This window comes from Neoarius graeffei, chromosome 12, assembly GCF_027579695.1.
Source record: "Neoarius graeffei isolate fNeoGra1 chromosome 12, fNeoGra1.pri, whole genome shotgun sequence".
In the NCBI taxonomy this organism is placed as follows: Eukaryota; Metazoa; Chordata; class Actinopteri; order Siluriformes; family Ariidae; genus Neoarius; species Neoarius graeffei.
This window is the reverse complement of record NC_083580.1, coordinates 3,367,456-3,391,505: the sequence shown is the minus strand read 5'-3', so window position 1 is coordinate 3,391,505 and position 24,050 is coordinate 3,367,456. Positions and strand designations below refer to the sequence as shown.

At 42.0% G+C, this 24,050-nt stretch overlaps 1 protein-coding gene across 3 annotated transcripts in view; it reads right to left on the bottom strand.

Moving 5' to 3' along the window:
- arhgap24 (Rho GTPase activating protein 24) overlaps positions 1-24,050 on the bottom strand; it is a 197,823-nt gene continuing 173,773 nt past the window's right edge. For all 3 annotated transcript variants that reach the window (XM_060935353.1, XM_060935354.1, XM_060935355.1), the window contains 6 exons: positions 16,042-16,249; positions 11,685-11,817; positions 4,463-4,536; positions 4,203-4,324; positions 3,087-4,119; positions 1-2,885 (listed from right to left, as the gene is read on the bottom strand). In XM_060935353.1, the coding sequence (XP_060791336.1) occupies positions 2,642-2,885; positions 3,087-4,119; positions 4,203-4,324; positions 4,463-4,536; positions 11,685-11,817; positions 16,042-16,249 (1,814 nt within the window). In that variant the 3' untranslated portion in view covers positions 1-2,641. The remainder of the gene's footprint in view (positions 2,886-3,086; positions 4,120-4,202; positions 4,325-4,462; positions 4,537-11,684; positions 11,818-16,041; positions 16,250-24,050) is intronic.

The window sequence follows — 24,050 nt, the reverse complement described above, 5'->3', positions numbered from 1 at the left end:
TGCCCACTTCTACAGAAAGTTTCACCAATCCCACTCACTCTGACCAATCCTGCCTACTCCTACAGAAAGTCTGACCAACCCCACCCACTCCAGAAAAAGTTTGACCAAGTCCACTTACTTTCATTAGAATATATAAGACCTTGACATAAGACATGCACTGGAGTATGTCCTTAATGAAACCCTTCACTTTGTCTCTACAAATATACACTCGGACTATCCATGACCTTCTGGGTAGCCGAACCCATCCATTATAGCTCATAACAAAAAACAAAGTCTCACATTTATATCAGGTCACATAATTTAATTTGAATTGTAGAGTGTCTGTGGCTACAGCAGGCTCAATAAAGCGTTGAGTAAAAATCCAAAAACTGACGGAAGGCAGAATAAAATGCACCTGAAAACATTTACAGGATGGAGAGATTCCACACAAGCATGAATCAGTATGATGATCTTCTGGACATGTGCTGATACTCAGGACTACGATAAATCATGAAATTCAACTCCCATTACATCGTTATTCTCACTTCCCCCTTGTGTTCCTTTCAGTCGGAAGATTTATGAGCAGCGTTTGATTTCCCGAGTTTAAGTCTGTCTCATTGGGGAGATAGCATGAGGATGGCTATTTGGCACATTCCACATGCTGTCTCATTTTGTTGGACTTTCTGAAATATATCCATAAAGCTCATAAAATTTGAAAACATATTGTAATTTCCTGGGACTGTAGGATGCAATATTAAAACAGTAGTGTAAACCCAGAAAAAGGTTAAGTAATGATCAAAATTCAAAGGCTACAAAAAAAAAAAAAAATCCAAACACACATTTGTGGATGATTTAGACTTTTTGAACGAGTCACTAAGGTTAATGATCACAGCCATGCAGTGAGTCGTTCCTGCCTGATTCAAGCATCATTAAATAGCCTTAGTACGTGATTATAAAACATATTTTTCATTGGTTTACATTATATCTGTATTTCTCTGAATCTGAAAGTATGGCAATGCTATTTCTGTGCCTCAAGTCAGTGAATCTTTTCAGTCATGAATGAGATTCACTCGACTCACATTCAGCTGGTCAGTGCTTGAATCAGTGAATCTTTCGGTTTCCTTTTCCTGAGATTCACTCTGTGTTCAGTGGGTCCGGGTTTGACTCAGTGAACCTTTCAGTCATGATAGACATTCGTTCCTTTCATGTTCAGCGGCTCATTGTCTGAATCAGTGAATCTTTTGGTCATGACCAAGATTCTCTCCTCTGACATTCAAGGGCTCGATGTACGAATCAGTGAATCTTTTGCTCATAAGAGATTCGCTCCTCCTCTTGTTCAATGGGTTGGATTTGAATCAATGAATCTTTCAGTCATGACCAAGATTCTCTCTTCTGACAATCAAGGGCTCGATGTATGATTCAGTGAATCTTTTGCTTATAAGTGATTTGCTGCTTGCTCATTCAATGGGTAGGGTTTGAATCAATGAATCTTTCGGTTATGACCAAGCTTCTCTCCTCTGACATTCAGGGAACCAATGAATTTTGTCCCAAGGAAGGAATCGGGAAATGAACCTGAAAGAATCATTTAAATTGAACAAACATAAATGAATCAATTCATTGAAAAGACAAATAAATTTGGCTGTAGGATGATTTTGGGTGAGACAGATTTCTTTCTGATATTTGATATCTGCATCAGCTCCGTACCTTTATTGCAAAATTAAAGAAGCAAACAAACATCAGACACCAACCGCGAATAAATTTGGTGGTGGTAGTGGCTGGTAAATTTGATTGATTTTGTACCAATCTACATGTATACTAACCTTTTTAATATCAGCACACGCTCAATTCGATAACCACTGACCCTTATTTTGACTGTTACTTACACAGTATTTATCAGATATTCTAAAAACATGTCCAGGTATATCTCCATGCTTTTTGGTCATGGGCCAAATCCAAGACATTTGAATCCAAAACGAAGCCTGGAAAACAGCACCAGCTTTAGTTTCAGTACCATATTGGCCAGAAAAAAAAATCTAAGTGAAGGGCGAAAGCTTGATATTTAAAAACAAAAAAATCTGACACATCAATAATTCTCAGTTTAAATATCAGACATACATTAAAATATTTCAGTTTGCTTTTTATACATACATCTGTTTTGCTTCAAAATTCTTCAACATTGCTTTGCTTTATATACAGAGAGTACACGAGGACACGGAACAAGGGAACCTAGAGCAAGGACATGATTTGGTTGGATCACAGTTGAAAATGTGACATTCTTTCTTGGTTCTTCTTCATGTAAAGCTTGAGGCTATTAAACAGCTCAATAACCCACAATGCAACAGTTTCTTCAACACTTCTCTTACGTCCTTCTTTGGGTAAAGAAACATTCTCAAGTTCTCCCTGTTTTTTTTTTTTCTTTTTTTACAGGGATCAAACTTCACCTTCAAAGAACCTCCAACTTCCTTCTCGCATCCAAATGGTCCGTTCCAGTTCCTCCACCTGTTCCTTCACTGATACAATCATATTATGCCATTATTGGCTGGTCCAGTTTTCACACTTTGGCTCAGTGGGCTTCCTCTTTGACAGTTTGGTCACATTTGAAGCCTACACATTCCCAGATTTCCACATTCAAGTATCCAGTTCTTGGTATAGTCCTTCTTGCTCACTGGATCCAGATGGTGTTGCCTCTTTCTGGCCTGCGAGGATCAGCAGTCAGATCTCCAAAGGTGGAAAAGAACTGCTCCATTTCCTTCTGCAGCATCTCATTGCGCTTCTCGGCGTCATCTTTGGCGCGCTCTGCGTTACGCAGTTTGATCTCTACCATGGTGTACTTCTTGCGCTCCTGCTCCAGCTCCTCGTGCAGGTTCATCATCTCGGCTTCCAGCTCCACGTTACGCAGCTCCAGACTGGAATGATTTATTGAGGATAGAAATGGGTTAAAAAACTCAAATGGCAGCTGGAATGTCCTAAAGGGTGTGGCCTATAACTAGACAGTAATATCGCTTCATCACTCCATCTCATGGTTTTATTATTTTTCTAGAACAGCATGACACTGAGTGTTTTATTCCTGATGTAATGTTAAATAAAAATAGCGTAAATAGTCTCACCTCTTTACCCTGGCCTCGTACTCGCTTTTCTGTTTGAGCATCTCTTGCTTCAGACTGGCCACCAGACTGTGGAGGGCACTGTGTCCACTCACAGGAAATGCCACCTCACTGTTCTCACTGCTACTCGTCCCCCTGCTGCCTCGACCTCCACCATTGGTGTTGGCATTAGCATTAGCGTTCCTCCTTTCTCCGTCATCCAGCAAAGGGTCCTCGAAAGTAAAGTCCTGCTCGGGGCATGTAGTAGTGGACGAGCGACATGATGCAGAGACGTCCGGCAGTGAGATCTCGCAGGACGACGTGGACCAGGTGGCGCTGTCCACGCTCTGCTTGTCCTCGCAACTGTTGCTTGCACACGGCTGTCCCAGTAGGCATGGCGTCTGCTGTATGTGAACATTGTCGTACGTCGAGAGGCGGTTCTGTTGCTGCTCTGCGTCACGGCCTTTGGCTTCCCGCAGCGTCACACCTCCAGGAGGAGACCAAAGTCCGTTTCGGCTATTGAGGGTCCCGTTAACAATGTCCGTGCTGCACACGCCCATCCTCACACTGCCATTCTGCACACCCATCTTGGTACCTGGAGATTTGAGCGCACCTGTGCGGCGCATGTGTAGCGTACCTGTACCCACCAGGGTCGGACTCTTTTCCTCCGCTGAGGATGAAGACGAAGAGCTGAAGGAGCCGTTGGTGACGATGCCACTTCCTTTGTTGAACGCCGGGTTCTTCTTGACAGTCAGAGGAGGACTTCGGGTCACTTCAAAGCGTGGCACAGCAGGAATGTTTCTTGGGCTGCCCGAACGAGGTGAGCCGTTATCCAGAGAGACTCGTCCGGGAGAATCAGGCGCTTCCCAGGTGCACTGACGGATGATAGCGGGGTTGTTATTCTCTTTATTTTGCAGTTGTCCAGTGGTGGAGCGTTTCAAGGGATCGTTGTTGTTGTTGCACGACTCCAGAGCACCAGGACTGTCCTCGTCCAGGGGAAAGAGAGCGGCATGTTGGCCGATGAGAGCGGCCATGAGCTGCTGCACCAGAACTGCACCTAAACAAACCAAAGATGAGGTCAAAACAAATAAAAGGCAAAACTCTTAACCATAATCAGGTAAACCTGAAATCTTACTTTACCTTCCATTATCGCCACAGGATCCTCAACTTTGGGCCTCAGAATATTTGGACCGAAGACTGTCGCCAGGTTCTGCACGCTCATCTTATTCACTCCTGAGTAAGACTGCACTTCATCCAAGAACCTGAAAGGAGAAAAAAAAATCAGTTTTAATCAAAAGAGAGACAGAAAAATATAGTGAAATTATTTGAAATATAGATAGATAGATAGATAGATAGATAGATAGATAGATAGATAGATAGATAGATAGATAGATAGATACCGGCATATGTATTTTAGTAGATTATAGTTGACTAGAGGTAGACTTTCCACTTGTCTCCTTAATTCCTTCATTCCCTGGAAAAGGACAGAGATAAAGAGGTCATTTATTTAAGAACAAAAATGCAAAATTGTACTTACTGTACCACTAGGACTGCAAGCTACACCCTTTAAATTCCTTAGATAGTTTTCTTGTGTGAAAAATCCATATATTTGTCATTTCCTTGTATCAGGAATTTTATATTAGGATAGGGGAGAGCGGGGTAAGATGAGCCACTTTTTACATTTTTCATCATAACTACATGTTAAAGCCATTTTTGCTTCCAGTCTACACACCATACCAAATTTCAAAGTGTACTGTTACTATCTGAGCAAAAAATAATTGATAAGTTCTTATGGTTAGAGTGATATTACCTCTTGAAAAAAAAATGTCAAGTGGCTCAACTTACCCCATGCACGGGGTAAGATGAGCCACTGTGTGGGGTAAATTGAGCCAACACAAAACATGTTAGGTTAACAAAGTAAACAACTTTTATTATTAGAAATGCAATCAGTGAATCAAGTCAAGTCAATCAAGTGGGGGATAGGGCCGTTGCATAGAGAAGGGGAGATGAAGAGAGAGGTGATAGAACGAGATGGGATAGGGAGGGATAGATAGATGGATAGAGAGAGAGAGATATGCATAGATAGATAGAAAGAGGGATGGTTAGAGAGGGAATGAGAGATATACTATATTATAGAAATTACTAAAACAGTAGAACAGTGCCAAAAAATCTTATTTCTTTCAGTAGGTTAAAACATTGCTAAAACATGCAGCAATCATTCCATCAATCATTTCATCATTATTCAATGTTCCAAGCGTTCAAATTGCAAGGGAACACCATTTGCCTCTCCCTCCGTGCTGTCCCCCCAACAGTAAAGGGGTGGGGCAATTTTTTCACAATATCCTGTCTTGACAGGACAGCCTTATCTTTCTCTTTGAAGACAAAGGTCGGCTTTCTTGCAGAGCCATGGCATGACCGGCTTCTTTTGACAAATCTTGCCTCTATTTCGAAGACATCCAATTTGATTATCTGGCCAATGAAGAAATGCACTTTCTTCTTCCCCGTGAATTTTGCCACAACATAATCCCCCACATCTAACAACTGGTCTTCCTCATCTGATGTCATATATATATATATATATATATATATATATATATATATATATATATAATGTTGTTGTCATATATGACCAGTAAATGTGAAAACTTAAGTGTCATCCATATTGGGTAAGCTCAGCCACCAATGGGGTAAGTTGAGCCAGTGGCTCAACTTGCCCCACATCTAATGGCTCGTCTTACCCCGTGGCCACCATTTTGTAGAAAAATGCTAATAAAGGGGATTAGGCTAATCAAAATTATTTTTATTAGCATTCATATCATAGCTTAGAAAGCCACTAACTTAACCCTAATGTGTCTAAATATTATTCTACTTTTGTCTTCTCTAAATCATCTTCACTGTGGACAAACATGGAATTGACTTAGAAAGCACAAAAACACATTTTTATAAATATGTCCCTCACCTAGTTTGACATGTGGTGCTCCTCTCCAGAAGTGTAAGTAAATGGTCCCGCCCCCCTTTGAATGTGGTCACATGATCACATTTGTTTACTGTTTCTTAGAAACAGGGGGTGGCTCATCTTACCCCGCTCTCCCCTATGTTTCTTAAGGTCTACAACAAAGTCATACTCTGTGTCTGAAATCACTCCCTACTCACTATATAGTGGACTATATAGTGAGTTTGCCATTTTGTAGTGCTGTCTGAATGTACAGTGAGGATTATTACACCCTATATAGTGCACTCAAAGTATCCCACAATGCATCACAAAAAGTAGTGTACAACCGATGGTCACTAACCAAGCAATACCTGTATATCCCATCATGCATTGCGGTCGTGTTGAAAGAAATCAAATCAAAAGCCTCAAATTTGATTTAATAAAAGGCAGCGGCAAAGAAGAAAGTATTCAGCCTTGATTTAAAAGAACTGAAAGATGCAGCAGATACAAAGTACTTTGTATTTATTAATGTGGGAAATACGCTCAGTATGGGTTTATCACAAAAATTTTATCACATGCATGTATTTATTATGCCCTGTGATGACCTGGCAACTTGTCCAGGGTGTACCCCGCCTTTCGCCCGTAGTCAGCTGGGATAGGCTCCAGCTCGCCTGCGACCCTGTAGAAGGATAAAGCGGCTAGAGATAATGAGATGAGATGAGATGTATTTATTATTTTGAAAATCACCAGCTGGTTAGCACGGTTGCCTCACAGCAAGAAGGTTGTGGGTTCGAGCCCCGTGGCCGGCGAGGGCCTTTCTGTGCAGAGTTTGCATGTTCTCCCCTAGTGGCGTGCACAGATAGACACGAGGTGGTGCTCAAGCACCTGCCCCTCTGCCCTCTGTCCAAAAAAGTGCCCTTTTGAATTTTTTTTTTTTTTACAGTTTACTGAGGCCAATGTCGACATGATCTTTTAGAAAAGCCGCAGCATTAAAAGCGTGTGTGAAAATAATGTCCCGATGTGTGCCCCCTCCGCACACACACCGGGCCTCTGTCTCTCTTGCTCTGTCACGTGAACAAGCGTGCAGTGCATTCAATGTGAGGTTGCAGCAGCATAGCGTCCTGGAAGCCACGGCCTTATCGTAGCGCAGACAACACATCGGGCAGTCAGTCAGCTCTTCCCCTGCCCCACCAGCCAGGTAACACATGAATCGAGTGAAAATGTATTGTTTGCCCTCTAAGCCCAAGCTGTAATTATTTTGTCGTGAAGTAGCCTGTCGCATACAGAAACAACTGCACATAAGTATTATATTTTTTGCTAGACCATTTTCAGATTTAGGAAAACAAAAATTTATTTTTCTATTTTGTTCAACTAGAGATTCCTGGCAAAGTCAAAAAGCCTTGATGTAATAAATTAACATTAAGTGGTTGTTTTACACCTTTAAAAACTAAAACGGGTCAGTGGCGACCCGAACACAAGAGGAGGGTTAAATCTCAGACTTTTATAATAAGGTGTTCCACATGCGCAAAAAAGTGCCCTTTTTTCCCCCCAGAGCACTTGCCCCCCAAAATGTCTGTGCACGCCACTGTTCTCCCCGTGTCCGCGTGGGTTTCCTCCGGGTGCTCCGGTTTCCCCCACAGTCCAAAGACATGCAGGTTAGGTTAACTGGTGACTCTAAATTGACTGTAGGTGTGAATGGTTGTCTGTAGTGTCAGCCCTGTGATGACCTGGCGACTTGTCCAGGGTGTACCCCGCCTTTCGCCCATAGTCAGCTGGGATAGGCTCCAGCTTGCCTGCGACCCTGTAGAAGGATAAAGCAGCTAGAGATAATGAGATGAGATATTTTTTGGGCTTTTTTCACCTTTATTAGATAGGACAGTGTAGAGACAGGAAATGAGCAGGAGAGGGAGAGAGATGGGGAGGGATCGGGAAATGACCTCGGGTCGGAATCGAACCCGGGTCCCCAGATTTATGGTGTGGCGCCTTATCCACCTGAGCCACGACACCCCCTGATCTGGCACGTTTTAATTGTGCGACAGTAATGACGTAAATAACGGCATGACAGAGTAGTATCTGAAAGTGTTTTTTCATTTTACCAGTGAGCTCACTATATAGTCCTCTATATCAGGGGTGTCCAAACTGATCCATAAAGGGCCGTGTGGCTGCAGGTTTTCATTCCAGCCATGCAGCAGCACACCTGACTTGGCTCATTCAATCAACTGAACTGTCTTCACACAGTCAAATACTCGCAGCCACACCCACCCTTGATTAAAGGGTGGGTGTGTCAGTTGATTGAATAAGCCAAATGAGGTGTGCTGCTGCATGGCTGGAATGAAAACCTGCAGCCACACGGCCCTTTATGGATCAGTTTGGACACCCCTGCTCTATATAGTAATTCCCTATATAGGGAGTAGGGAACGAGTGAGTGGTTTCGGACACAGGGATAAAAATGTTCTAAACTCTAAGTCCATCATTAAGCCTAATTTGCAATATGAGCTCATGTTCGTTCAGCATTAAACAAACTCATTTGAATAAAGTTTAAATTAAATTAAAAAAGTCATCATTCATGGATACAGAGCACAAATCAGATCATTCTCCAGGATATGGGTCTGTGATTATTATTATTATTAAATATCAGTTAAGTCTGTTTTTTCCTTCCTGTTTGTACTTTTTAATAGTGATGTGCACCGTTCAAAGCCATGTGGTTAGGTTAACATGGGGCAGCCATGGCCTGAAGTTTGAGCCGAAGTGCCCTTGAGCGAGGCCCCTAACCCCCAACTGCTCCCCGGGCGCTGTAGCATCGCTGCCCACTGCTCTGGGTGTGTGTGTGTGCTCATTGCTCACTTGTGTGTGCATGTGTGTGTTCACTGCTTCAGATGGGTTAAATGCAGAGGAGGAATTTCACTGTGTGCTTAAGTGTACGAGTGATAAATAAAGTTGTTCTTCTTCACAAATGAGTCGACTCTTTGAATTAGCTTTCATTTGAGATAATTAAAATTGGAATTGATTCACATCCTGTATACGAGCTTTTTTGTTGTTGTTGTTGCTGCTGGCAGACGTTATCAGTTCAGTTACTCTTGCAGTGCGATTTAATCAAATTAATCTTCTTTTGAACATGTGAGCTGTTTGTTCATATGAATCACACGTCTTTGACTCTCAGCTGTGTGTATGGAAGGATCCATTGCACTGTTGATTAGAAGGGAGATAAGAGAAGGAGGAAGTCATGGACACTGTTAGTTAGAGCAGTAGCTTTGGGATCAAAAGGTTGCTGGTTCGATTCCCTGGACCAGCAGGAATAGCTGAAGTGCCCTTGAGCAAGGCACCGAACCTCCAACTGCTCCCCAGGCTGCTCTGGGTTTTGTTTGTACATCGCTCTGGATAAGAGCGTCTGCTAATTGCCTGTAATGTAATATGAAACAATTTAGAACTTTTTTTGCCAAGAAGGATATAGTAATTCATATAGAAGTTCCTATTAAAGTGGCCGGTGAGTGTATGTTGTGTATTATTAACGGTCTTCAAATACTGTAATATAATTTTTTTTAAATACCGTTCATAAAGTTTGGTCATTTCACTCACCCCTACTGTTCCTCCTGATCATGTTCAGGGATTGTATTTGCACGGTAAATATTCAATACTGGATGTCTTCCATTTCATTATTATCAGCCTGTGTATCATTTTATCAAGATAATGTGAGATCAAATACAAAAATGGTCGATATGTCCCCCCCCCCCCCCCCCCCCCCCCAAGTCCTCCACAATAATGGCATTTTTCAACTTCCTGCTTCTAAAACTCTGAAGGGCACGTCTCAAAAAAATATGAGGTAAAAGGAAAAGTAAGCGTTCCTTTATGGACTCGGGCGAGCACTCGAGCTGAATCTAGTGCGCTTTGATTACATTTGTGCTCTGTAACAGTCCAGAGCCTCGGACAGGCCGAGTGACGGATCACAGTGGGAGGGAAAGGGGAAACTAAAAGTCGCTGTGAAAGCATTTCCACTCTCCGAGGTCTAAGCCTCGGAGCGAGAGCAGGATCGAGGGATAAGAAATGAACAAATGAAAAGACTGCAGGGATATAGTGATGTGCTGAGTTGTATTCTATCTTCAGGAAGGAGAGAGGGCGAGATGACAGAAGTGATGTACTGTCGTCATGGTTAATATACAGGAGATTTTAAAATATATAAATAAGCATTTATAGCCGCTAAAATATCTATTAGCATTCCTTGTTAGTAAAATTCTCTTTTATATTAGTGGTACAGTAAATGCCAAAAAAAACCCAACAAAACTACAGATTCATTTGCACACTTATTTATTGCATTAATATTAGCTAGCTCATCATTCTCATCTCATTATCTGTAGCCGCTTTATCCTGTTCTACAGGGTCGCAGGCAAGCTGGAGCCTATCCCAGCTGACTACGGGCGAAAGGCGGGGTTCACCCTGGACAAGTCGCCAAGTCATCACAGGGCTGACACATAGACACAGACAACCATTCACACTCACATTCACACCTACGCTCAATTTAGAGTCACCAGTTAACCTAACCTGCATGTCTTTGGACTGTGGGGGAAACCGGAGCACCCGGAGGAAACCCACGCGGACACGGGAAGAACATGCAAACTCCACACAGAAAGGCCCTCGCCGGCCACGGGGCTCGAACCCGGACCTTCTTGCTGTGAGGCGACAGCGCTAACCACTACACCACCGTGCCGCCATATTAGCTAGCTAAGTTAGCAAACTAGTTAGCCATCTGTTCCTCAGTGTGTTTAAAGATCTGTTTGGGAAAACACTCAGAAATTGTGAAAATGCCCACATTATCCCATATTTTCTCTCAGAAATGTCTTAAAAGTCAAAATAATGTGTGATTAAATATGAATTAAATGAATGTTCTATTTAGCATGCTACAATCTCTGGTTCATATTAGCTTTCTTATCATATTAGCAAAGAAAGCTAACTGTACTCACTATATATGCTCACCAGAGGCACCAATGATCTCTGCTACTTCCTTCCAAGCTTTATTATTCTTTGTAACGTCTCTAAATACTGTACATTTTATATACAACAGGATAAGATAAAACCACAGATATAAGTTTTTCTTCCATCTTCTTTGCTTCAGACAGTAAACGGCAGATAATTGCAGGCCGGAAGCAAAAAAAAAAAAAAAAATGGAAGAAAATCTTCTCTCCGCAGTTTTATCTTATCCTGTTGTATATAAAATGTACAGTATTTAGAGACGTTACAAAGAATAATAAAGCTTGGAAGGAAGCAGCAGAGATCATTGGTGCCTCTGGTAAGTGTATATAGCGAGTACAGTCAGCTTTCTTTGCTAATATGACAAGAAAGCTAATATGAACCTGAGATTGTAGCATGCGAATTAGGAAAAGTATCATAGAACATTAATTTAAATTGTAAATATTATATATATCACACATTATGTTGACTTTAAGACATTTCTGATATGGGATAATTTGTGTGTTTTCACAATTTTTGAGTGTTTTCCCAAACAGATCTTTAAACTGGGAACGGAAATAACCATCCAACCACAGGTGACATACGACTGGTCTGAGGAATCATCTGGACCAATCGTTTGGATTCGTCGCTTGGAATTGAGAAGCTGGAACTTGTCGTTGGTGCTGTTATTGAAATCGCGGCTGCACGTTGTGCATCGCACATGTACAAAGAAAATGACTGACACTCACTGCTTCCTGGTCCTTGCTAAATAATTTGGTGCAGGCCAGGAACTCGTCGTACTTGCAGAAAGGGATCACGGGTTCAGGAAGCTCCCTCAGATAGAGCTTCAGCAGAGATGCCACTGTGTGCACGTCTGTATTACTGCACAGAAAACAAAACAAAACCAAAGAATAAAATTACTATCAAATGTTAAATGCAAAAGACAGACGGATGAAGAGGAGGTGATAAAACAGGCATATGGTGCATGGAATAATAACCGCTGCGAATAATATTTCTCGGAGGCGTGAAACTGTTTGCATCCTTTCCACAGAGTCTAAATACAGTACGGTATGAACTGTTAAATATGCAGCGCATCTCGTTTTCTCCCGGCGCTAAAAAGTGAGATAAGAAGACGGAGAATGTGCTTTCAGGATCACAAAATTCTGACCTTATTAGCTATACCATATTGAATCCTGTGATAAAATCTGTCACTTTGATTAACTGCTAATTAAAAATAGCATCATGACAGCCTTAATGTTTTGTGTTTTCATTCCATGTGTTGCAGACCATTTCAATGCCACTAAATAAATCTAATTTTGCGGATGTTTTTCAGAAAAGGAACGATGCAGTCAGAGGTAGCTTTGGACTGCATTGTGTTAGACGTGAAAGTGGTTGAATTGCACAAAACTGTGACAATCTGCAGACATCTGCATGAAGAATTCTAAAATTAGGCTCTCGCACACTGTTTCTGATCGAGCCATGTTTACTGGAAGGATGCAAACCGTGACAGGGTGTGGAAACTCTGAAACGTTGAGACGTTACTGGTGGAAACAGCTTCTAGTCTTCCAAACCTGACTGTTTGTATTGAAGTTTAACCCTCTGGGGTCTGAGGGTATTTTCTGGCACTAATGATTTTGGCATGTTCTGATTTTGTTGTCAAATCTAAGCAGCATTTTCAGTCCCAATGGGTAAGGTCATGTTTTTTCACACATTCCAACACAATTCTAAAACTGCTTTTTACAACAGCTTCATTTATCTGGTATTTGACTTTATTTTGGTATTTGACTCGATTCAGTGTGTCTTGAAATTGACTCTTGTACTGTTTTACTCAGTTCAGAGCCTCAACCAACTCCGTTACACAATTACTCTAATTTTGCTCCCACTCCAACTTTTACTCTCTAAACTCAAAATAGAGCAAAATTAACTATTTTTGAGGAAAATACTTTTAACTCTAGAAAAATTGCTCAGTTATTTTTCCTGTGTATGCACTACAGCGCACACATATCAACCAATCTGCTCATCAGAAATAGAAGAAATATTTACACTTACTCGAGTTGATCTTCAACCAGATCAAGTCGAAGTTAAAAAAAAAACAATACCGTTCATCAGTCTTCCAGTTCTCAAGATTGAATTGAATTGCTGTCCTGAATCATAAATTGAATCATGAATTGAATCGCTGTCCTGAAATTGAATCACTGTCCTGAATCATCCGAAGGGCATAAAATCCGCGTGCCATCTCGCAACAAGCTTTACCTCCAAACAGGCAGCCTAAACTACGGCTGATAGATTGTATCCTGTTTACAGTGGGCGTTCCCACCGCAAAAGAGACACCAGTGATTATCATGCCATTACAATGTGTATAGTCTTTTATGAATGTGTAAGTGCGCGCTCAGTGCTCTGACTCCGGTGTGACTGAGTAAGGTGACAAGTTTTATGTTTCATCTAATTTAGGTAACTTAAACTATAATATTATTTGGCAGTGGGCACATAGGAAAGTGTAAAGTATAAGGTTTCTACCAATATGTTTATCATTCTTGTATGATAAAACCTCACGAAGATATTTATCTAAATGCATGACCTACTCACTCTAAACCTGCCGAGCTTCGCCGGCGAAGCTCTCAACCCCAGAGGGTTAAGTTTAAGAAATGCTTCCAAGGTTTTTAACTATATAACATTTATACGGTAGTTGGCATTGAAAGAGCACCAAACCACAGACTAAGAAAACTGCTAAAAGTTCATGCTAGCTAGCACTGAAGCTAACTTCGATTCAAACTTGTCTCAATGCTAAGATGTTCATCTGAGTTACATTATTTATCAGTGAGGTTTCTGTTTGTTTTGGGATATCTGGATTTAAATTACCAATACGCCTTGTGTATTTTAAGTGCTTACAGCATTCCCACACCCCTTTATCTAGGGGTCATACAGTTAGGTCCATAAATATTTGGACAGCGACAACATTTTTCTAATTTTGGTTCTGTACATTACTACTATGAATTTTGAACAAAACAATTCAGATGCAGTTGAAGTTCAGACTTTCAGCTTTAATTCAGTGGGTTGAACAAAATGATTGCATAAAAATGTGAGGAACTAAAGCATTTTTTAAACACAATCCCTTCATTTCAGGGGCTCAAAAGTAATTGGACAAATTAAATAATTGTAAATAAAATGTTCATTTCTAATACTTGGCTGAAAACCCTTTGTTGGCAATGACTGCCTGAAGTCTTGAACTCATGGACATCACCAGACGCTGCGTTTCCTCCTTTTTAATGCTCTGCCAGGCCTTTACTGCAGCGGGTTTCAGTTGCTGTTTGTTTGTGGGCCTTTCTGTCTGAAGTTTATTCTTTAACAAGTGAAATGCTGCTCAACTGGGTTGAGATCAGGTGACTGACTTGGCCATTCAAGAATATTCCACTTCTTTGCTTTAATAAACTCCTGGGTTGCTTTGGCTTTATGTTTTGGGTCATTGTCCATCTGTATTATGAAACGCCGACCAATCAGTTTGGCTGGATTTGAGCACACAGTACGTCTCGGAATACCTCAGAATTCATCCGGCTGCTTCTGTCCTGTGTCACATCATCAATAAACAATAGTGACCCAGTGCCACTGGCAGCCATGCATGCCCAAGCCATCACACTGCCTCCGCCGTGTTTTACAGATGATGTGGTATGCTTTGGATCATGAGCGGTACCACGCCTTCGCCATACTTTTTTCTTTCCATCATTCTGGTAGAGGTTGATCTTGGTTTCATCTGTCCAAAGAATGTTCTTCCAGAACTGTGCTGGCTTTTTTAGATGTTTTTTAGCAAAGTCCAATCTAGCCTTTTTATTCTTGAGGCTTATGAGTGGCTTGCACCATGCAGTGAACCCTCTGTATTTACTTTCATGCAGTCTTCTCTTTATGGTAGATTTAGATATTGATACGCCTACCTCCTGGAGAGTGTTTTCCACTTGGTTGGCTGTTGTGAAGGGGTTTCTCTTCACCATGGAAATTATTCTGCGATCATCCACCACTGTTGTCTTCTGTGGGCGTCCAGGTCTTTTTGCATTGATGAGTTCACCAGTGCTTTCTTTCTTTCTCAGGATGTACCAAACTGTAGATTTTGCCACTCCTAATACTGTAGCAATCTCTCGGATGGGTTTTTTCTGTTTTCGCAGCTTAAGGATGGCTTGTTTCACCTGCATGGAGAGCTCCTTTGACTGCATGTTTTCTTCACAGCAAAATCTTCCAAATGCAAGCACCACACCTCAAATCAACTCCAGGCCTTTTATCTGCTTAATTGAGAATGACATAACGAAGGAATTGCCCACACCTGCCCATGAAATAGCCTTTGAGTCAATTGTCCAATTACTTTTGGTCCCTTTAAAAACAGGGTGGCACATGTTAAGGAGCTGAAACTCCTAAACCCTTCATCCAATTTTAATGTGGATATCCTCAAATGAAAGCTGAAAGTCTGGACTTTATGTCCATGTCCATTACATAACTATAACTTGAATATGTTTCAGTAAACGGGTAAAAAAACAAAATTTGTGTCAGTGTCCAAATATATATGGACCTAACTGTATATATCAAGGTACTATAGGGTAAACCTGTCCATCCAACCCCTGCCTTCCCCCAGCTTCACACCATGAACACTCAGGGTGGGAAAACCAGTCCAGAGTCTAATGTTCCTGGAAACGTATTCATTCATTTAAATACAATTAGCCTAAAAACCACTCCAGAAGTATCAAGACACAACCAAGCAATCACAAGAGGGACAGGAAGCTCAGCTATAACCAAATATTTAAAGAAGGAAACAAGGAATCAATCAACAGAGAGAATAAGAGTTAAAAAGTAGAGGAAACAATGACCAAATAAGGAAAGTGGAACACAAAAAGGGTCATACATTAATACAGAATATGGGAAACTAAGGGGGCCAGAATCAAAATGGAAGTAGCAGGTAGTTTTACAATTTTATGTCATATTTTCACAGCATTTTCAAGTATCACTTATTATTTTAATACTGCTAGCTAGTTTCTTTAGCTGTAAGGAGTGTCTTAGTCTGTTATGATATAATACAATTAGGAATTACACAAGAGTTTTAGGGTTTGAAGTGTTCTCATGTCTTACCCATCGAAGGCTGGTTTCTCTCCGCAGTCGAAGGCATCTTGCAGCTCTTTGACGAGGTTGGCTTGCCCAGGGAGACGGAACAGACCCTCCTCCTGCAGTCCCCAGCGTCGGATAAAATCCACACATTGTTCCACCAGCATGGGGGCCAGCTTATTCCCGTACCGGCGCTCGTACCGTACCGTTTCCTCCAGCTTTTGACCAAAAATACCTGGAACAGTAGAAATGCAAGCATGCGCGTTAATGAAATTAAAATGTCTATGATAAATATTGCTATATTATTATTAGCTGGAGGTGGAAGTTTATACCCTCAAACCTCAGAATTCCATCATTTGAATTCCCACTTCATCGACTCTTATCCCACTAACCAACAAGTAAATTTGACGTAATGGACATCCATAGCATGCTCAAATAAAAATGTAAAATCATGCCACAGACAAAAAAATAATTAAAAAGATAGTCATATTAGTTGATTGAGTTTCCGCTATGTGGCGACACTAAACATTATTTCATTTTGCTCGTAATGTACTGAGGCAGCGGGGGCGTGGTCAAGCGCCGGTCTGTGACAGGAGGGTGGAGCCAGGGAAGGTGAGTGGCAGAATCGCTACACCTGACGGTAATTAACCTGTGTTTTGTGTGTTTTCCCAGTAACCGCGCCCTATTTAAGGAGAAAGAGGGAGAGCAGAGGGGAGCGCATCCCGGGACAAGAACACAGTGTGTGTGTGTTACGCCGCAGGTTAAGAATTGGCGATTAGACTGAAAAGTTTGGAAATAAAAAGCCTTCTTGCATCCAAAGCTTTGTCCTGCCGTCCTCTGTGCTCCACCCACACTTCAAAAGCGCTACATGTACATGTTCATGTTCATTGTGATAAATAACTACTGTGATTCAAAATGAATGCAAGTCATTGAGAAAAATCAAGAACTCATTCATTAGAAGCTCTCTCGAAGAAAAGACGGAAGTGGTTAAGAGAACCTGAGTTCTGGAAATTTGCTGCAGAATATTTTAAGTCCAGATCACAGGATTTTTGTGCATTTCCTTGCTATGTTGAAAGAAAAACAAATACTGTTTAGATCAGAGGGTAATGGAAATATCTAAATGCAGTACGCCAGATGCAACCCACAGGCCAAATCCGGCAGTGAGGAACATTTCAAAAGGCCTGGAATTATGTGATTTCATAATTTAATGCAATTTGATTTCGGACTGGAAAAAAATACCTGAAAGATGATAGACACTGTAAAAGGGAGAGACAGACAGCTGGTCGATCATAATTTCAATCCAGGCAAGTGTGTTTCTTTGTCTGGTGTTTATTGACGGTAAAACCTGGCAGATTGGATGCAGATGGAAAGCCACCACTAATACACGTAACATAATATAGCAGAGATGCTCAGCAGCTAACTGGTGGCATTGAATCCATTAGGTAACTTCAATTTCATTTGATCTTAACTTGCTTTTAAGAGTTTTAATAAATGTTTTAATTTGTAGGCCATTGTGACAAAACTAAATTAGCAAAATTATTTTACATTTGTTATAATGAACATGCAATTTGGGAAGTAATACAGTCCAGGGGTGATGCAAACTATGCAGATTACTTTGGCACCTAAAGTGCGATTCACATGCAGGAGATTTATGGAAACTCATTCACAGAATAATGATTGCATATGAAAACAAGACCAGAAGGCACTCGGAGAGCGCAGACCTCCACCAAGGTCAACAGTCGACTCTTGTATGATACACAAATCTGCAACCGCAACTACTTTTATGTGTCTGGAAAATTATAATGTCTCAATTATGTTCTGACGTGTGTATCCGAGAGGATTACTGCTTCCCGTGAATGTGGACTGTGATCCTGAGCCATCGTATTTCTATACTGGCTATGTTTTGTAATTATTGAACTTTAGTGCCATCTACTGGATTGTGAGATGTATCAAAAATGTCGTATCTCATGATGTTAGTGAAAGTTAAAACACATAGATCTGCCCTGTGACTGAGATCACCTCCAAAATGTAATGGGTCCCCCCTCCCCCCGTCTGTCCCTCTGAGTTACATGTCGATCCTCAGACACCAGTAAGATGCTGACCTCTTCTGCTCCTCGGACCTGCCTGATCCACCCTGATGCCCTACGTCTGGCTAGAGTCTCATCACATCGCTCCTGTGGAGGACGGCCCCATATGGACAGTCGAAAGTCGTACTTGGAAGACGCTCTGGACACTTACAGTAATGCTTTTATGTCTGAGGACTTCAGACGACTTGCTAACTTTAGGACTTTTTTGCACTCAAGTTTCCATCAATGAACAGTTTATAACTTCAACAAAACAGACTTCATGTTAAAACTATAATGAATTTCCTGGTTTCACAGTTATACTTTGTGACTCTATAGGACACAGTTATAGAAGCAAGCTATTTATAATCACACTATCTGTTATCACCCAGATGAGGATGAGTTCTCTTTTGAGTCTGGTTCCTCTCGAGGTTTCTTCCTCATGTCGTCTGAGGGAGTTTTTCCTTCCCACCGTCACCACAGGCTTCATCATTGGGGATAGATTAGGGATAAAATTAGCTCATGTGTAAAGCCTTTAATTTTCTGTAAAGCTGCTTTGCGACAATGTCTGTTGTTAAAAGAGCTATACAAGTAAACCTGACTTGACTTCTTCCTTGGCCCAAGCTAAACCATTCCACCAAGTTTCATGGAAATCAGGTCAGTACATTTTGCACAATCCTGCTTACAAATGGACAAACAAACCTTGGCGATGGTTAAAAGGCAGGAAATATATTTGAAAAAACAATTTCTCTGGTTTTAGTATGTCCCAGTATCTCAAACTTTTGAGATGTGTCTTAAAATTGTATGAAGTCATAATATCATGTTATAAAGTTTTAGTGATTTTATACTGAATACTCAAAGGATGCATCTCAACTTAAATGACGGAAGATACCTCATGTAAACGGTACGAACCTGTCATGAATGAAACCATTAATCCAGGATCTCGAGCTCAAAGGAGGAGACGTCCAGGTGTGAGATAAGAACTGAGCCTTCCCATAGTCCAGGTGCAAGATACTACGTAAAAAAGTTCGGGTCTGATATGAGATGCCTTCCTGAATCCTCCTCACTGGCTCTTATCTGATGCTGATAAATCACTCACCAGTTGAGCAGAACTACGTGTTTATGCAATCTTGTGTAAAACAATAAAACTTAAGCTCCCTAGAAGAAGAGGAGGAGGTGTGGAGCAAAGCAATGAGCTTGTTTTTATTTCTCCATCTACATGAGGTCCACAAGATTCCTCATTAGATGATCAGTAAACTATCGTCACACCAGAGTTTCCTTTATCTAAACATGAGTGCTGTATAGACCAATCATGTTAGACCACAAGAGCTATGACGAGATCTTTAAACCTGTCTAAGATCAGGGTTCTCCGGAAAATCTGAAGTAGTTGGCTTTAAAAAATATATATATTAAAAAAAAAAAAAGTACTAGGCGGTAGTGGAATTTGCAGCAGTGAAGCTGCCGCAGCGCATCAAATAAGCGCTAATGCTAGAAGGGTTTGAAAATTTTGAAATTTACATGCCTTCTGGTTGCTTCTGGTGCATTCTCAGATAATAGATTATGCTAGACCATTTCCCTGTAAAATACTTGCAAAATATGTATGAAATGTCCCTCCAGATGTGTGTGTGCTTGGTTTTCTCAGTTACCCTCTGTAGTACGCTGCCTGGCTCTGTAACATAACTACATATGCTATGATGTGATCACATGGTCCAGCTCAGCCGATCAGAGCATGAGAATCGATCAACAAATATGGCGTCGTTTCCGGTCATGCTAGACCTGAATGCTAGATCAATTTTGTGGTGGAATATTTGGATTTGCAGCAAAGATAATATAAAATCGCTTGAACATTGAAAGGCAAGATTTTAGTTTTTTTCTAGGATCGAGTAGCCTGCATGGACCGTCTGTGTAGGCAGAGAAAACCACCATTCGCCGGTGCTTGTGGACATTTCTGAAGATCTGTCAGAAGTATTTCTGGTGAAAATTTTCAACTTTCCTGTCTGGGAAAAGAAAAATGGAATTTCACGTAACCGCTACTTTGTGCAGCAAAACCGCCCCAAATTCGCTGTTAGCGATCCCTTCGAAACTCATCTCGAACTTTTCCTTCATCTGTGCGTCATACAGGCGTGTGGAAGCTTTGAACACGATATTCCTTATCTTTTCTTTCCTTCGTGGTCACCCGGAAGACGTCCGAGCTCGGTTCTAGTCCATTACAAAGGAATAACTAGACAAAAATGGAATGGATCTGTTAAAAAGGATTTTAAATATAGCTACTTTGATACAATTTCTTCAATTTCACATTACGATTTCAAATCTATGGCTTGGAATGGCGACTTGCTACTTGGTGCAGAGGATTCTGGGAAGGGTGAATCGAGCCCTTTAAGATCGGACAGCTTTCAAAAAAAAAATAGCGTACAAAATCCTCATTTAAGCATCATTTCCGACACTCAACTTTCCATGTGACGGGATGCGATGCCATGTCATGCATGCAATCATTTTTCCTTTCGAAATCTCCTAGAACACGCTCACTAATCCCACAGAGTGCACATGCAAGAGCCAGAGTGTCGGAATATTTTCAAAACTATCTGATCATACACGATTATGATTATCTTTATCTCCGACGTTGTTTGAAATCCCAAACTGTCCTTTCTTCATCGTAATGATCAGAGTCTTATATTTCCAAAGCAGATCTGGTGAACTTCCTCTCGACGATTAGTGTCTTCGATTGCACGTCATGCTAACAAATCTGGTTAAAGCGGAAAAAGAAAAAGAGGGATTAAATCAGAAGCTTCCTGCTGCATTGCCTCCCTCGTGGCACGGCTCTTTTGTCTCAGTCGCTCAGGCGGATAAAAACTGAGATTTCTACTTACAGAAGCTCATGTGGTTAACACACGGCACAGATTAGGAAGCTTTCTGAAAGGGGTGGATTTTCTGGGTCTACAGGACTCGGACGCTCTCTTGGATCCACACCAGAGTCTGACTTGCATAAAAAAAATGCAGCGAGGAGGAAAACAGACTGTTCAAAAATGGACCAAATACTGCATATGTGAATGTGACCTTTGAGTTTATACCATTTGACCTTTTAACTTCACATGGGGAATATTTCAGAGTGCTGTGAATATGGTGAGTAATAAACAGTTTCCTGATGTGTAGGAGTAAATCTCTGAGAATAAGGAATCCTGGAGGACTCAAAACGGCACGAAAGAATGTTTATGCAGCTTGTAGCTCATGGATTTGAAGTGCTACGTCTACACTCACTGGCCACTTTATTAGGAACCCCCCTACATTCATCTGCTCTTCTGTTTGATACAGTTCTCTAATCAGCCGAGCGCTCGACAGCAGCACAAATCACGCAGATACAAATCAAGAGCTTCAGTTAATGTTCACAATGTTCAAACATCAGAATGGGAAAAACTGTGATCTCACAGTGAAGTGTGATTTTCTTTCACTGTAGCATGGCTGTTGGTTTGAGCCTGATGGACTGGTTTATTTAAGTATTTCAGAAACTGCTGAACTCCTGGGGTTTTCACACACAACAGTCTACACAGAATGGTGTGAAAAACAAAACAAAAACCACTGATGCCCCTTTTCCACCAAAGCAGTTCCAGGGCTGGTTCGGGGCCAGTGCTTAGTTTGGAACCGGGTTTTCTGTTTCCACTGACAAAGAACTGGCTCTGGGGCCAGAAAAAACGGTTCCAGGCTAGCACCAACTCTCTGCTGGGCCAGAGGAAAGAACCGCTTACGTCAGCGGGGGGGCGGAGTTGTTAAGACCAACAACAATAACAAGACCGCGAAAGATCGCCATTTTTAAGCAAAGAGAAGCAGCAGCTGTACAAATGCGAAGTCATCCATTATTATTATTGCTGTTGCTGCTGCTGCTTCTTCCGTGTTGTTTTTGCTTCGATATTCGCGCCAAGGTTTATGCAAACGTAGCGACGTAACTGACGTATACAGCGACATAATGACATGTCTTCCCTTAGCACCACGAGCGATGGAAAAGCAAACTGGTTCTCAGCTGGCTTGCAAGTTGAATGAGTTGTGAACCAGCACCAGCACTGGCCCCGAACCAGCCCTGGAACTGATTTGGTGGAAAAGGGGTATGAGTTGAGTGAGTGAGCGACAGTTCTGTGGGTGGAAACAAACGCCTTGTTGATAAGAGAGGTCAGAGGAAAATGGGCAGATTGGTTTGAGCTGTTTTTTTTTTTTTGCCAGGAAATTATTCATATAGTAACTCATATAATCACTCTTTACAACCGTGGTGAGCAGAAAAGCATCTCAGCATGCAACAGCAGACAGAAGAACACATTGGGTTCCACTCCTGAGGCCAAGAACAGGTAGCTTAGGTGGGGTTTACATTAGACCGTATCAGCGGATCATCAGATTAACGTTTTTAAAACGATTAGTGTGCATACAGCAACGCCAATACACGATTCGCGTGCACACAGCAACGCCAATACACGGATACGCTAATCACATGACTAATTCGGCACGCAAGTTGAAATGTGTCAGTGCGGCTCATCGCTTCCTCCTCAGCGGCTGCGCTCCAAATCACTCCGCCCTGAACAGCGAGTGCCCTCTGGAGGGTGCGCACTCCGGCCCTGCGCAGCTCACAGAGCGCGCGAGTGTAGTGCACGAGCAGTGATTCGGGACTGAGCCGGTGTGCGCAAGTCACTTACCACTTGCAAGTGGAAGGATGGCAAGCCTAAAGACCATCATAACTACACAATGGGCAGTATTTGCATCAGTATTTGCAGTATTTTCATACTTTTATAGTCTTTAATGAAAGGTGATACAAGGCGGAAGTCCGCGCCGTTTTTCAGCAGTCGCGTCACATGACCAACGCCAGCGAATCAGGAAGGTGGATGTCACAGTGACGTTGTCCAATGACGATGCCAGCTAGAGCTCAGCACAGCGTATCCGCGTATTCTCAATGTTTACACAGCACCGGACCAGACACGATCTGGATTGAATACGTGGACGCTGGCGGATTCCCGTTTCCCGGCGTTTCCAGGCGGTTTAATGTAAACGGACAGTGCATCCGCGAAGAAAACGAGACAGATACGGTCTAATGTAAACTTGGCCTTAGAATCAAGAACAAGTTCCTATTAAAGTGGCCGGTGAGTGTTTATAAAGTCCTTGTGTGTATTCAGTATGCTGGTGTTTCTCTCTCTGTGTTTAGAGTTGAGTGAAAGTTGTTCAAGCCCTCAGGCTGAGTGCTGAGCAGAGCGCCCTGTCTGACTTTCACTTCTATTTGTTAACATAAGCCTGAATGGCAGGCAATTAATGGCCACACACACACACACACACACACACACCCAACATTTTGGCCATTTTGAACACATCCATTAAGTCGCAGGTGTCTATTGTCCTGCTGCTGGACTAGCTCTTATCCTTATCCTAGAGAAAATCAAATAAAAGCAGACATGTGGTGTATAAACACACACACACACACACACACACACACACACACACACGTTATCAGAGTATACACAGCTCACACTGAAGGTAAATTAAACCCAAACCACAATGTGTATAAATGAGGGAGGTTTGATTACATCTCTATTGAGCGGCACTTCTTGTTGTTTCTCAGAGTTCAGATGTTTTATTTATTTGGATATTTCTCCAGGGCGGCACGGTGGTGTAGTGGTTAGCGCTGTCGCCTCACAGCAAGAAGGTCCTGGGTTCAAGCCCCGTGGCCGGCGAGGGCCTTTCTGTGCGGAGTTTGCATGTTCTCCCCGTGTCCGCGTGGGTTTCCTCCGGGTGCTCCGGTTTCCCCCACAGTCCAAAGACATGCAGGTTAGGTTAACTGGTGACTCTAAATTGAGCGTAGGTGTGAATGTGAGTGTGAATGGTTGTCTGTGTCTATGTGTCAGCCCTGTGATGACCTGGCGACTTGTCCAGGGTGAACCCCGCCTTTCGCCCGTAGTCAGCTGGGATAGGCTCCAGCTCGCCTGCGACCCTGTAGAACAGGATAAA